This window comes from Temnothorax nylanderi, unplaced genomic scaffold (assembly GCF_030848795.1).
Source record: "Temnothorax nylanderi isolate EJ_2023f unplaced genomic scaffold, tnyl_v1.0 TNYL_tig0035_pilon, whole genome shotgun sequence".
In the NCBI taxonomy this organism is placed as follows: Eukaryota; Metazoa; Arthropoda; class Insecta; order Hymenoptera; family Formicidae; genus Temnothorax; species Temnothorax nylanderi.
This window is the reverse complement of record NW_027249097.1, coordinates 772,524-784,632: the sequence shown is the minus strand read 5'-3', so window position 1 is coordinate 784,632 and position 12,109 is coordinate 772,524. Positions and strand designations below refer to the sequence as shown.

The 12,109-nt window shown below is 46.0% G+C and overlaps 1 protein-coding gene across 10 annotated transcripts in view; it reads left to right on the top strand.

Annotated features, from left to right (window-relative positions):
• LOC139771015 (uncharacterized) overlaps positions 1-11,912 on the top strand; it is a 47,178-nt gene extending 35,266 nt beyond the window's left edge. For 4 of the 10 annotated variants that reach the window (XM_071703416.1, XM_071703414.1, XM_071703415.1 and 1 more), the window contains 3 exons: positions 1,030-1,368; positions 4,476-4,733; positions 7,354-11,912. In XM_071703416.1, the coding sequence (XP_071559517.1) occupies positions 1,030-1,368; positions 4,476-4,733; positions 7,354-8,672 (1,916 nt within the window). In that variant the 3' untranslated portion in view covers positions 8,673-11,912. Of the gene's footprint in view, positions 1-1,029; positions 1,369-4,475; positions 4,747-5,590; positions 5,762-7,353 lie in introns of those variants that run through there. The other 6 variants (XM_071703422.1, XM_071703424.1, XM_071703423.1 and 3 more) reach the window with 6 other exon arrangements.
• Positions 11,913-12,109: the final 197 nt, after the last annotated feature.

Genomic DNA, 12,109 nt, shown 5'->3' with positions numbered 1-12,109 from the left:
TTGTCAGCGAGATATAATATCGGGGCTAAATTGAAAAAGACGAGGACAAGCTGAAAAGCTTTCCGTGCAATCGAAATTGCAAAGCCCTATCTTATCACCGAAACTTTGATCGACTTGATATCTTCCCGATGTGCTGCTGTGACGCGCATTTGAACTTAACGCTTATGATACTAACCCTAATACGTTTGATAACAGATAATGGAACTAACTTGCTGCTTACTTAAATATTTTTCATATAACTATCTATTAACAAAACTCTGGTGCTAGCTTCACTAACGTTATTATTATTTTTTTTTTTCAAGATTTATGAACGTCATACTTAACGCGTTGTATAAAATTCAAATGTAATTAGATGCAATACGGTCGTGTATAATCATCGTATGATTACGCTGTTGCATTCTCTCAGTTTATAATTTTTTGTCCCCTTTGTTATTCGTCTCGCAATACCCATACAGCGCTACTAGTACTTAAGACGATTATAGGATCAATGAAGATAGTTATATATAATGCCCGCATCGTCGGATCTTAATCGTCAGAAGAACCTTATAACGAAAGAGATTATAAATCCCCTCGGGGTATTATATAACACGTATGCACGAGTAGTTTCTTCCATGGTGCTTTGCGCGTGGAAGTTATTTATTTAGCGTTTAACCCCTTACAAAATTAAATCTTGTAGCTAGATTAACATGTTTGTATAATATCTATAATCGCGGAATGTATGAAGTAAACACACTGATACTGTGATCAGAAATATTTTAGGGACCAATTTTTTTTATATTTACGGCTCTCCGATCCTCTTAGATGTAATTGGATTGGTTGTAAATTTGTGAATTTTTAAAATACAAAATATTGAGCCACGGTTTGAGAAAATTTTATAAATTTCTAATAAGTTAGAAGTAGATTCCCCTCGAAAAGAAATGGGGCCAGAAAGATCGAAAAGTCGATTAGAGTTAGTTCCCGACGCCGACGCGAAGGGGGTCACTTACGACCGGGCCTAATCGCTCTCGCATTTGTGTCGGCACCACGAAGGGAGCGTGAGGCTGTGCTGGATGGAGAGCTCGTTCGTCGGCACGCGGCCCGTGGACTCGCCGGAGACGCCTATGAGCCTGGCGACCGACCAGGAGGCCGGGGACTGCTGCAACGCGGCCGGCACCGAGTCCTGCAGCTGCCAGGACTCGGCCGCGTCCGGCCTCTACCTGGACCTGACGCCCAGCCGGGATGACATGCGTCATCAGCATCTACAGACATCCTCGGCCGGCCCGTCGCCCACGTCCTCCTCGAACTATCATCATCACCGCCACCATCAGCATCGCCAGCATCGCCAGCAACAGCAGCAGCAGCAGCATCAGCAGCAGCGTCATCACCGCGGTGAGTTGCTGCTCGCCTAGCGGACGCGCGAAACTTCCGGCACCCGGCTACTTCCGGCACTCCGCCCGTCGCTGAGCGCGCGAAACTGACGAAGACGATCCGCGAGGAGGTCCTCCTGCAAATCGGAGATCAAGCCGAGAATTCCGAATTTGTGAAATAGCGTAATCGGTTTTAGAGGGAATTCGAAAGAACCGTAGATATACAATCAAATATAAACATATCAATATATTGATTAATATTGTAAAATATCAAGTATCGGAAGGGGAACGAATTAATTAAGACATTAAAAAAAAATTGTTTCATAAATTTATCTCGTGAAGTAGATTCTTGCGTCCCCCAAGTTTTTCGCCCTCGAGTCGTCCCACGTGGTAAATATCAAAGATGCCCTTTAAGGGTGACGTTTATTCGTCGCGCTTTCATCTCGACGTAGGCGCAGAACCCCGGGAAGCACTCTCATAATTCTCTCTCGGGTCCGCGAGTTTTTTATCGTCGTCACGACGGTGATTAGAGCTTACGCCCACATATCGATAATCGTTATCGTTCCGTCCTCGTTTTCGTCAGCTTTCGTCGCGCGCTCGGACGAGCCGCAGGTGCGCGAGGCTTAATCGAGCTTCCAGGACTCAGCTAATAATTTACAAAGCCGACTCGAGCCGATATACACTCTCCTTTTCTCTCGGAGGTTTATCACCGCGACTACGGGACAATAAGGCTGCACCGTCCACTTGGGAGTTCTCTTTCTCTCTCTCTCTTTCTCGTGCCTCGAGAATGATTCTCGATAGTAAAAACCTTCGGAGCTGCGAATAATCGTCGACTTCGTTCATCGAAAGATCCTTTTACTATCGAGAATTGCCCATTCAAGAGCCGAAGCTCTCAAGTGGATATCAGGCTTGATCGAACGGCGAGACTCGAGATGATGATAAAACGAGACGAACTCGTATTGCATTAATATTTAACTACGTCGCGATTTAGCTTACCTGATTGCAGCTTACTCGCCCTAGGACGGACTCGACTCGCTCGAGAATTTTTCTTTTTTTTTTTTTTTTTCGGGAATAAAACGAAGCCGGAAGTGGCACACTCGAGTCGCGCTTTTCGCGGACTTTTTCGCGCAGCGAAAGAAAACTCTAAAAGTAAAAAACTCTCCATTCCACGCGCGTTCTCTCGTCTCTCACTCACTATCTCTCTCTCTCTCTTTCTCTCTCTCTCTTTCATTCTCGTCGTCGCTCATGCGAGAGAGCTCGTCGCGAAGAATTTTGTAGTACACTTTCTTACTTTGTTTACGATACGTGTCGACGACCCTCCGCTCCCCCCTCCCCGTTCGCTGATAAAGGAATAATTAAAAGGCGCTCCCCGTATATCGTGTATGGAGATATCAGTTTTATATTAATTTAACCACTCTTTCTTTTTCTCCCTTTCCTTCTTCCGCGCTCACCATTGTCAGTAGTTATTTGCGTTCATGTATGTTTACTGTAAAGCTGTCCACACTTTTCGTTAACACCTGTAGAACCTGTACAGGTGCATACACATACTTGTATTAATTAGGTTTACTTATGTGAAGCGCGCGCACATCGTTTATTATGTGTTACGAGCGCGTTGATATTATTATTATCATTATCGTTATTATTTTTAATTGTATTATTATTATTATTATTATTATTATTGTTACTATTTTAATTACGACCTCGAAGCTCGCAGAATCGTACGCGCGTCTCGTCTCGTCTCTTCCTGTGCCTTAATGATTTCTTTATCCTGTAATTATTATCGGTATATATCAAGTAAGTGCGAGTGATATTAATAAAGATTGATTCGATCGTGTGAGTCACGAGACGACGAGAACGATGATTCTCGCGATGATTCTGCGTGCCCGGTGCTCCCGCCTCTGGTCTCTCTATCACTCTTTCAAACGGTTCCGTACTTATTGTTCGGACGCGTCAACGATTATCATTTGTCTGTAGAGCGTAATTACTACCCCTGGCAACAAATAAATTATTGTCGTCATCCTTTGTGTTCCCTTCGTAAACTTCTTTGTTCCCACGTTCATTTATATATAAATATATATACGATTATTATTTTTTCTTCTCACCCCCTATATCGTTGTTAATTAAATCGGTTCTCATTTCGTAATCGATTCTCGATTCTCGATTCTCGATTCTCGATTCTCTGTAAATATCTTGCTGTTAAAATATTTTATTGATGCATATCGCGCACGTTTACGCGTGCGTTCTTGGAAAGAACCGATTTAATCGGCGCGATCACCTATGTGAACGTCTTCTGCATATTACACCTATTTCGGTCGCATTCTCGTACCACGTTCTGCTTGTGTCACGGTAAGTGCTGCAGAATTTTGTTGCTCTCTCTCGACCATCGATGATCAGCAATCGAGTTCTGTGTTGTCTCTTTTCTATATGTAACTTGACAAGCCGCACTTATGCGCGCGTAAAGCACAATTGATGACATTAGATGTTGATCGATCGGCCCCCGATCGATAATTAGCAGTCCCGAGACGTAAACTTGATCTGGCACATAACTAGATATATTACTTTCCGAGCCGCAAGTTGCGACAACGCCGACAACTCCGGTCGCGGCTGCGACGACGCGCGTGCTATCGATGAGGATCGCAAAAGTTTGTTATCTCTCCCTAGTATGAGGAGCGTATATTATACGCTTTTTCGAGGCCAAGAGAAATTTAACGAAATTAATCAAAAGGCGCAATGGGGGAAAGGAATCGCTTTATTCATAATGGGGTCAGGGGGTCAATGGAACCCTGGAAAAGAGATTACTCCATCTTCACTCGGGTACACGCGCGCACACACACACGCACACACACATACACGCAGTTGCCTCCTTTCGTAAAACCGGGACCGGATTAAGGGGGCAACGAGAGAATAATCGCTTTGTTATTAATCACGGAGTTAACGGAAAAATGGGGAAAGGCTTATCTTGTTCTCACCTCAATGCATATATATATATATATATATATATATATATACATATGTACACGCACATGTACACGAACGCGCGCGCGCGTGCGCGCACATACACTTTCGAGGCCAAGAGGATGACGCAAACCTCTCTGTCTCTCTTTACCCCCGCATGATACCGATGATCAGGATCGGGCCAGAGCGATACGGACGAGGCGATGGCGACGGCAGCTCTTCTGCGGAACAAACCGAGCCCGGGCTCCACGACCCTGGAGGACGTACTCGACTCCCTCCTGGGGCTGCCACCCGCGTCGCGTACCCCGAGTCCTGGCCCGGGGGGACCCGTCGTGACCGCCACGTCCGCCATCCGCCATCGCCATACGAACGCCGCCGTCGGCCAAGCGAAAGCCGGGAAGAGCTGCAGCGACCTACGCCAAGACCTCCAAGGTAGGAGGACTATGTAAGTTTTCGTTCTGAACGGCGGATCCTACCCAAGGACGATCAATCTCTATAACGTACGAACCCCTCCTACCGTACCCCGAAGAGCGTGCGCGTCGAGTGATCCCTTGAGAATCCTTACGCAAGCGGCAGAATTCCAAGAATTCGATACCGAAGATACCCCGTTCTCGGTCTCGTTAATTTTGCACCGAAAATTTATTGGATTTTCGTCCGCGAAGGGGAGGGGGAGATTCTTTTCTCTTGCTTCTTAACACGAGGGAAATCTGCCGCCGGTGTATGCGTTTTCCGGGACATTTCGACGTACACGTGACCGACTATGTGATATTCCGCTTTTGCGGCGTAAAGCAAAAAAAAAACTTAAACTTAAACTTGCGTTTCTCTTCGCCTCGTCGCCACTCACCTCACCCTTCACCCACGGAGGCTGCGCTTCGTACTTTGAACGAAGGAACCAGGTTTCGCGCGGAATCAGATACTCAAGATAAAATTACATATCATACCATATGCATCCTTACATTTTCACCTCGTCGACGGCGCAGGGAATCGAAAGAATTTGAGCGAAAAAGTACCCAAGACTCCTCCTTGAAAGAGAAAATTTCAATTTTCATCCCTAAAGAGATAAAATGGATAGAACGGGACGAACGAATGCGAAGTTGTTGCTTTTTTTTTTTTTTACTCGAGTCCACGTGGACCGACGCCGGACTCGATCGTGTCAAGTCTATATCGATATAGAAAAACCCACGAGAACGTCATCCGAGCATCAAGAAGAGGGCGAGATAAACGCGTTATCTCGCGCCTCGACGCCTCCCCGCCGCCCCACGAACTCACGTTCTTTTGCACCTTTGCAGAGGCGAGCCTAAGGGCGTGTAAAGCCCCTCGCGGGGTCGTAGACACCCCAGAGTCCGAGGACTCCGAGGACGAGTTCGGCCGTGGCCGGCCGCCGCAGCAGCCGCTCGCTGCTTATCGCGCGAATGAGAATTAGGAGCGCATGATTAATAACACGAGCCGAGACGGAGATCGTAAGACAAAAATCATCACCAAGACTCTTGACACTCTCTCTCTCTCTCTCTCTCTCACTCTCTTTGTCTGTCTCTTTTCTTACATGTCTTTTCTCTGTCTCTCTTTAAAGATCTGTCCCCCTTTTTAGCAGCGCTTCCTATACTTTCCAACGATCTGTCTTCAACTTTCACACGCTTTTATTGTGAAAATTTTCGACCGCGTTGTCGAATTTCAAAAAAGACAGAGTACTAAATTTAACGGGAGGATCGATGGCGATTGATTTGCTTCATAAACTTAGTATATATACCACTTTTACTTTTGATGCGGAAAACGTAGGAAAGTGCGCGACTAAAAACAAAAAACAGATCTTCTGTGGTTCTGTGCACGATCAAGCTTCTGGCACGTGGGATGAGTTTAAATACACAGATTGGATTCGCTTCTACGCGAACTTATAGCAATGTGCCCACTCGCTCTTATTGCAGCAACTCTTTTTCTAATTGTACATTCGACGACATAAGATTAGAAGTGAAAAAACTTAAAAATAAAAAATCTGTTTATTAATATCTTTGGAAAAGCAGTATCCACGCGAAGAAAAGAATTTTTCCGCAAGAATTTCTCAGAGAAGTTTTAAAATAATTATTTTAAAATAAAAGTTTGAATAAAACGTTTTTCCACTTACGAAATTAGACATTGTATTTGTCTTTCTAAATTAATTCTCATCCACTTACAATGATGAATAGCTTACAATAACATTATTATGAAGGAACCTTCCGGAAGAAAGGGAAATTTTAACAGCAATTTTTGAAAAATCTTAAATATATTATTAGCTGTTTTTTATATGCTTTTAGAAAAAAGTTTAACATTTGTTTAGATTAGAACTCAAATATATTTTTATAGTATCTTTTTCTTAGTTAGCTATCTTGTTCTTCTTTAAATGATTTCAATCTGATTGTTATTTGCTTTGACGCTTTAGTTTCCTTAGATAATCGCTTCAAGTACTAAGTTGTGAGGCCATATCACTGACACAAGAGAAATGTTATTTAACGGCAAGGAAAATTGGACTGTCGGGGGGAGGAGAATTATTATACGTACGAATGCGTCATTAAGATACATCACGCCGATCACTGTCATTCACGCTCATTACCTGCTTATAATCATCATGTCATTGTGCTTAACGCGTTTCTCGCGCTGGCTCTCGGTGACGATGACGGAGGAAAGTGAGAACGAATCCTCATCTCATTCGATCTAACATCGCTACACGAAATCATCTAGCGCTATTCATCTCTCCATCAAAAAGTAATAAACATTATCGTTTCCTATATGATGCCATCGTTCTGTAGGGTGACTCAAGAAGAGCTCGCTTCCAAATCGTGTTAAGGCCACACTTTGAAAATATAGAAATTACACATTGCAAAGAGCTGCATGAAAATCTTGCAAGGATAATATACGCTTAAAGATGCATCTTCGCTTTTTAATAAAATTCTCGATTTTGAGGAGAGCTCTTCAGTTTAATCACGATCGTTCTCCGACCTCTCTCATCGTCTCTCCTATCGACCCTGCCCCGTCCTGCCATACCCATACTGACAAAGGCAATCGATCTGACCTGTCGCAGAGTCAGCTAAGAGCGTGATGGACGTTCACCAGGCAACCGTCGACGACCAGCGCAACTTCTACCCCGGCGAGCTGGTGAGACGGAAGAGCGAGGGCAGCGACACGTTGCCGGCCTCGCGAGCCGTGGCCGCGTCGTCCTCGTCGCTGATGCCGCGCGGCGGTGGCGGCGGTGGCGGTGGCGGTGGCGGTGGCGGTGGCGGCGGCGGCGGCGGCGGCGGCGGCGGCGGCGGCGGCGGCGGCAGCGTCCAGCCCCGCCACCGCAGGGTGTCCTTCGACAACGCCCAAGACTCCACCACCAACGGCAGCTCGGCGATGGACAAGGTGGTGCGGTGCCGTAACAACAAATGCGGCAACTCGACCACCCTGGCCGAGGCGAGGAGGACCTACAAGAGCTGCCACAATTGCACCTGCCTATACTGCTCGCGCGAATGTCGACGAGCCCACTGGCAACGTCATCGCAGGACCTGTCTGCACTCGCGAGCCGGCAGCCTCTGCCGCCAGGTGCTGTCCTCGGCGAAGGAGGACCCGGCCACCCTGAAGCACATCTCCGCCCTCGCCAGGCGCGGCTACGCCGCACACGGTCGCGGCGCGGTCAAGTGCTTCTTCTCGAGCCCCGAGGCGGCCGAGCGCTTCGTCGGCAACGGCTTCGCCGACCTCGGCGAGCCCACGTACGTGCGCTGGTCGGACCTGCTCCCGGGCGAGATGGGCGCCGAGCTGTACGCCGAGCTGATGCGCCTCTGCAAGACGTACAACCCGGAAGCGCGGCTGGTGCTCTACGTGGCGGTGTGCGTGGTCAGCGAGGTGCCGACCAGCGGCGCGGTCAGGTGGGAACGGCAACTGGTATCCAGGTGCGCGAAGATCAGGCTCGACGGCGCGGCCAAGCAGCACGCCTCCTCCTCCTCGGCGTCCCCGCAGGCCAGGCGGAGGCTGTCGCAACAGGTCGCCCCCGCGTCTCCCTGCAACATCACCAGAGAGATGGACTCGCCCGAGACTCTCGTGCTGACATCGCTACCCGGTAACAACGGTCAGAACACACCGCGAAAAGCGCGAGAGATTAGCTTCACCAATATTCAGCGGCAGCTCAGGCTCAGGGGGGTCTCCCTGAGGAGGCACTTCCCCCAGGTCTACCGGAAACTTTGTTCCTACGTGGACGGCTCGGTGGACAAGTTCGCGCCGGTGACCATCTATCCCAGAGATCAGGCGTCCGGCAAGAGCTTCATGTGCATCATCATGCTGGACGCGGAGCCCGAACGCCTTCAGCTGCTGCCCACGGACTCGTCCAGGGTGAGGACGGTGGACATCAGCGTGGAGCAGGAGTGAGACTCGCGTCCGCGTGGAAAAGGATCCAAGAATCGGGATAGCTCAAGACACGTCGCTCAGGATTTTCCTCAGGTTCGCGGGGAGGGAATCGGAAACGTCGTGGATGGATCTCTTCGGGGTGAGCACGACTGACGTCGGCCGACGTGGCGGAACAAGAGCGAGGATCACACTTGGATGAAGGGATAATCGAGAGAATTGCAGGCGATCGCGAGGGACGTCGCTCAGAATTTTCCTCAGGTTCTCGAGAGAAAGATCGAAGATGTCAATGGCTGCCGACGGATGCTTTCAGACTGAAGACTACTTCATCAGCCATTGGAGTTAACTCGGTTACAATGTAATAGCTCTAAAGATACCCCCAATTTCGTCGGATATCTTTTGGACGTCTATATCGTTCGTGAGAATGTCTAGGTAGAAGTATCTAGATGAAGAATGTCGAGACGGAAGTCCCGGATGGGAGGCTCTGGAGGAGCTCGACATTCGAGCTCACGGACTCGTATGATTTTACACGTAGACACGCAGACATAGACACACACACAAACGCAAAGACTTTTTTCTATCTTTCCTTCTAGAGAAACAAAAAAAGAAGTCGAACGCGAAAACTGAAAAAGCTCTGTTCGTACACACACCCTCTTTTGCGACACACTCTGCGTATCGCGATCGTATCAAGGCGACCCTCCGTCATTTCAGACATTCCTCGATTTGGTCGTTGCTGTGTGAAAGGTTTATCAATCGTCCGCCGGGATGAGTCTTATCGACGAATCATTATCGACTCTTTCAATCCGGGACATATATGAATAACTTCCAAAGAACTCGAAGAAATTATTCTCAAATTTTTATCAGTATATCACAACGATTTCAACCAGATAGAATAATTCCATGCAAAATTATGTTTCTCCAGCGCGATTCTTTTGTAAGGGTTGAAAGGATCGGTGATTTCGGGATTCTCGAGCGGACGGAGCGGAAAGTAATATTTAGAGTACGTTGTTGTGTCTCTTCGTTCAACTTTGCATCGTTTAAATTTTATCGTATATATTATATGTGAAGAGGCGGGGGACATTTTTCTTAGCGAATATATTCAACGATTGATCGAAGTTCCGCTTAGATCCCACGTTATCGGAGACGAGATTGAAATCGTGCAATATCGAGAGAGCCTCGAAAAAGGGAATATATATTTCAAGAGGTATACTGTATTTTAATTCGTTCGCGCAAAAATGTCATTATTACGACTAAGGGAATGCTTGCCTTACTTATCGGCATGTAAATATAATTGAACTTATAATTCTCGTCGTTATTAATCGGATTAATTTTAATAATATTAACGCGAGATTCTTTTTTTCATATTCCTTCTTCAAAGGAAAAGAGAAGATTTTGCCGCAAGTATCGTCCACCTCCATGACATCGTGCCAAATGAGAAAAGCATTACGAAAATCGCAAAAGAGCATCAGACTTTCGAAACGTGTCGCCGCGGGACATCGTCACTTTTTACGACACCATTTCAACTTCTTAAATTCTCGAGAGAACGCGCCACGCGTAACAATTTCGGTTGAGAACGGCGGAAAAGCTTTCCCCGTGGATCAACGAATCGCCAATTTATTAATAGTAAACGTAGCTTTAGGTCGAGCTGCATCACGAAACGACATATAACAAAAGGCTGATCTCTTTCTAGCGGGAAAAAAAAAACCACAAAGAAGGGTGATTGACAATGGTGCCAATGATAACGAGAGACTTTACACACCATTACTTCGTATAGCAATATAAAAATAACGTACCGAGAGAGAGGAAAGTAAAGAAACCTGCAAACCCGAAATTACGCGAGTGTCGCGGCGTCATACCGAGCGACGATTAATCAAGCAATCGACGATGCTTCGGTGATCACAATTTAATAGATAATTAACGGTGGAGGGAGGGGTGAGGGGGGGAGGAATCGCTTGCGAAGGAATTAACGAAGGGCGGAAGCGCGGATTTCCTACGCTACTCGGTAGAAGTCGTTTTTATCGATGACAATGTAATTTTTATCGACGTTGAAACACGATGGAAAGTAAAATCGAACCAAGGGAGAGGATGCGTCGTAGTGCCAATAATAAAACGCCACGGATTATTTCTATAGTCGACGAGGAATACTCGAATCGCTCGTCGAGGAATTAAAAGACGAGAACTGCGTTTTCGTATACACGATCCTTACGACTATTGATTTCGATTCTTTGTAATGACCGGATTCTTTTGTAATGCGTAGCGAGAGAAAGAGAGAGAGAGAGCATCGAGTTATTTATCAATCGAAACCGTTACATTGTCAAGCTTGCGACCAATGTTGATCCCTCATTTACGTTTGTACATAGCGCTATTAAAGGGATATATACATATAGGAAGGATAAATTAGGGGTAAGAGAGGCAACTTCGCTATAGTGCGGCAGGGGGAGATTTTAAAGGAAATCGATCAAAATCCGAAAGTAGACGGCTTACCGGAGATCAGTCCGTTACATCCTCGATAGTTCCTTTTTCCTATCTCTATTACGAGAACGATTAGTGCGACTTCGCTATACAGGCTGTATAATAAAGTGTACTGACTCCGACGCTTTGCGATACATCTTGTATAAATATATTTATATATCCATTCCGCTCTAGAAGTATATAAGGATCAGCGAAAGAGGATACGTCGGTCGGAAAACAAAAATACTCGATTTTGTTACATTAAGGATACAGCGTGTTCGTGAGAGATCTGTATCTCCGTAGGGAAAGTTTTCTTTTCGTAGAGGAAGGTTTCTATGCTAGAAAGTTTGAAGAAAAAAGAGAAACGATAGAGATTTTGCATTATCTACATTTTACAGATTTGCTAATTCGAGGAAATGCCACAAATATGTTTGAACTGTTTCCCTTAATTTATTATCATGAAATATTTAAACTGAACCGGAAAACATCCGTTGTAGAAATGGAATAATTACAATCTCGGTAATCATAGATAGAAGCTCTACGAACACCCTGTATCGCTCCGACCGATTCGCGAGAAAGCTGTTGCTCGACGTGTAACTAATCGAAACGAAGAAACTAATCAGCACAGAAAAAAAGAGAGAAGAATTAAACGATCGAATTGATCAAACGAGCAATCAGCCCGCGCATAGTCACTCTAAAAATCTAAAGATATCGTTTCAGCGTCTATTTATCGGTGCTACCAGAATGTGCTATCATTGTTTTCGCATCTGTGTATGTCTCGATTTTTTCAAATAAAATGTTAATTTTATTACACATGCCCACGGTGTGAATGCCCTCGCCGAAGATCGTGCCAAAATAGTTCGCAAGACAAACGGAAATTAAACAAAGCAAAAGGACACGACGAAACGAAGGGAGATTTGCGGATTAAAGTAAAAATAACGGTACGCCATGCCAGAGGCGTGATAGATTCAGAAACGCTTTTCGATTTGTGAGATCATCGTCAATCCGAA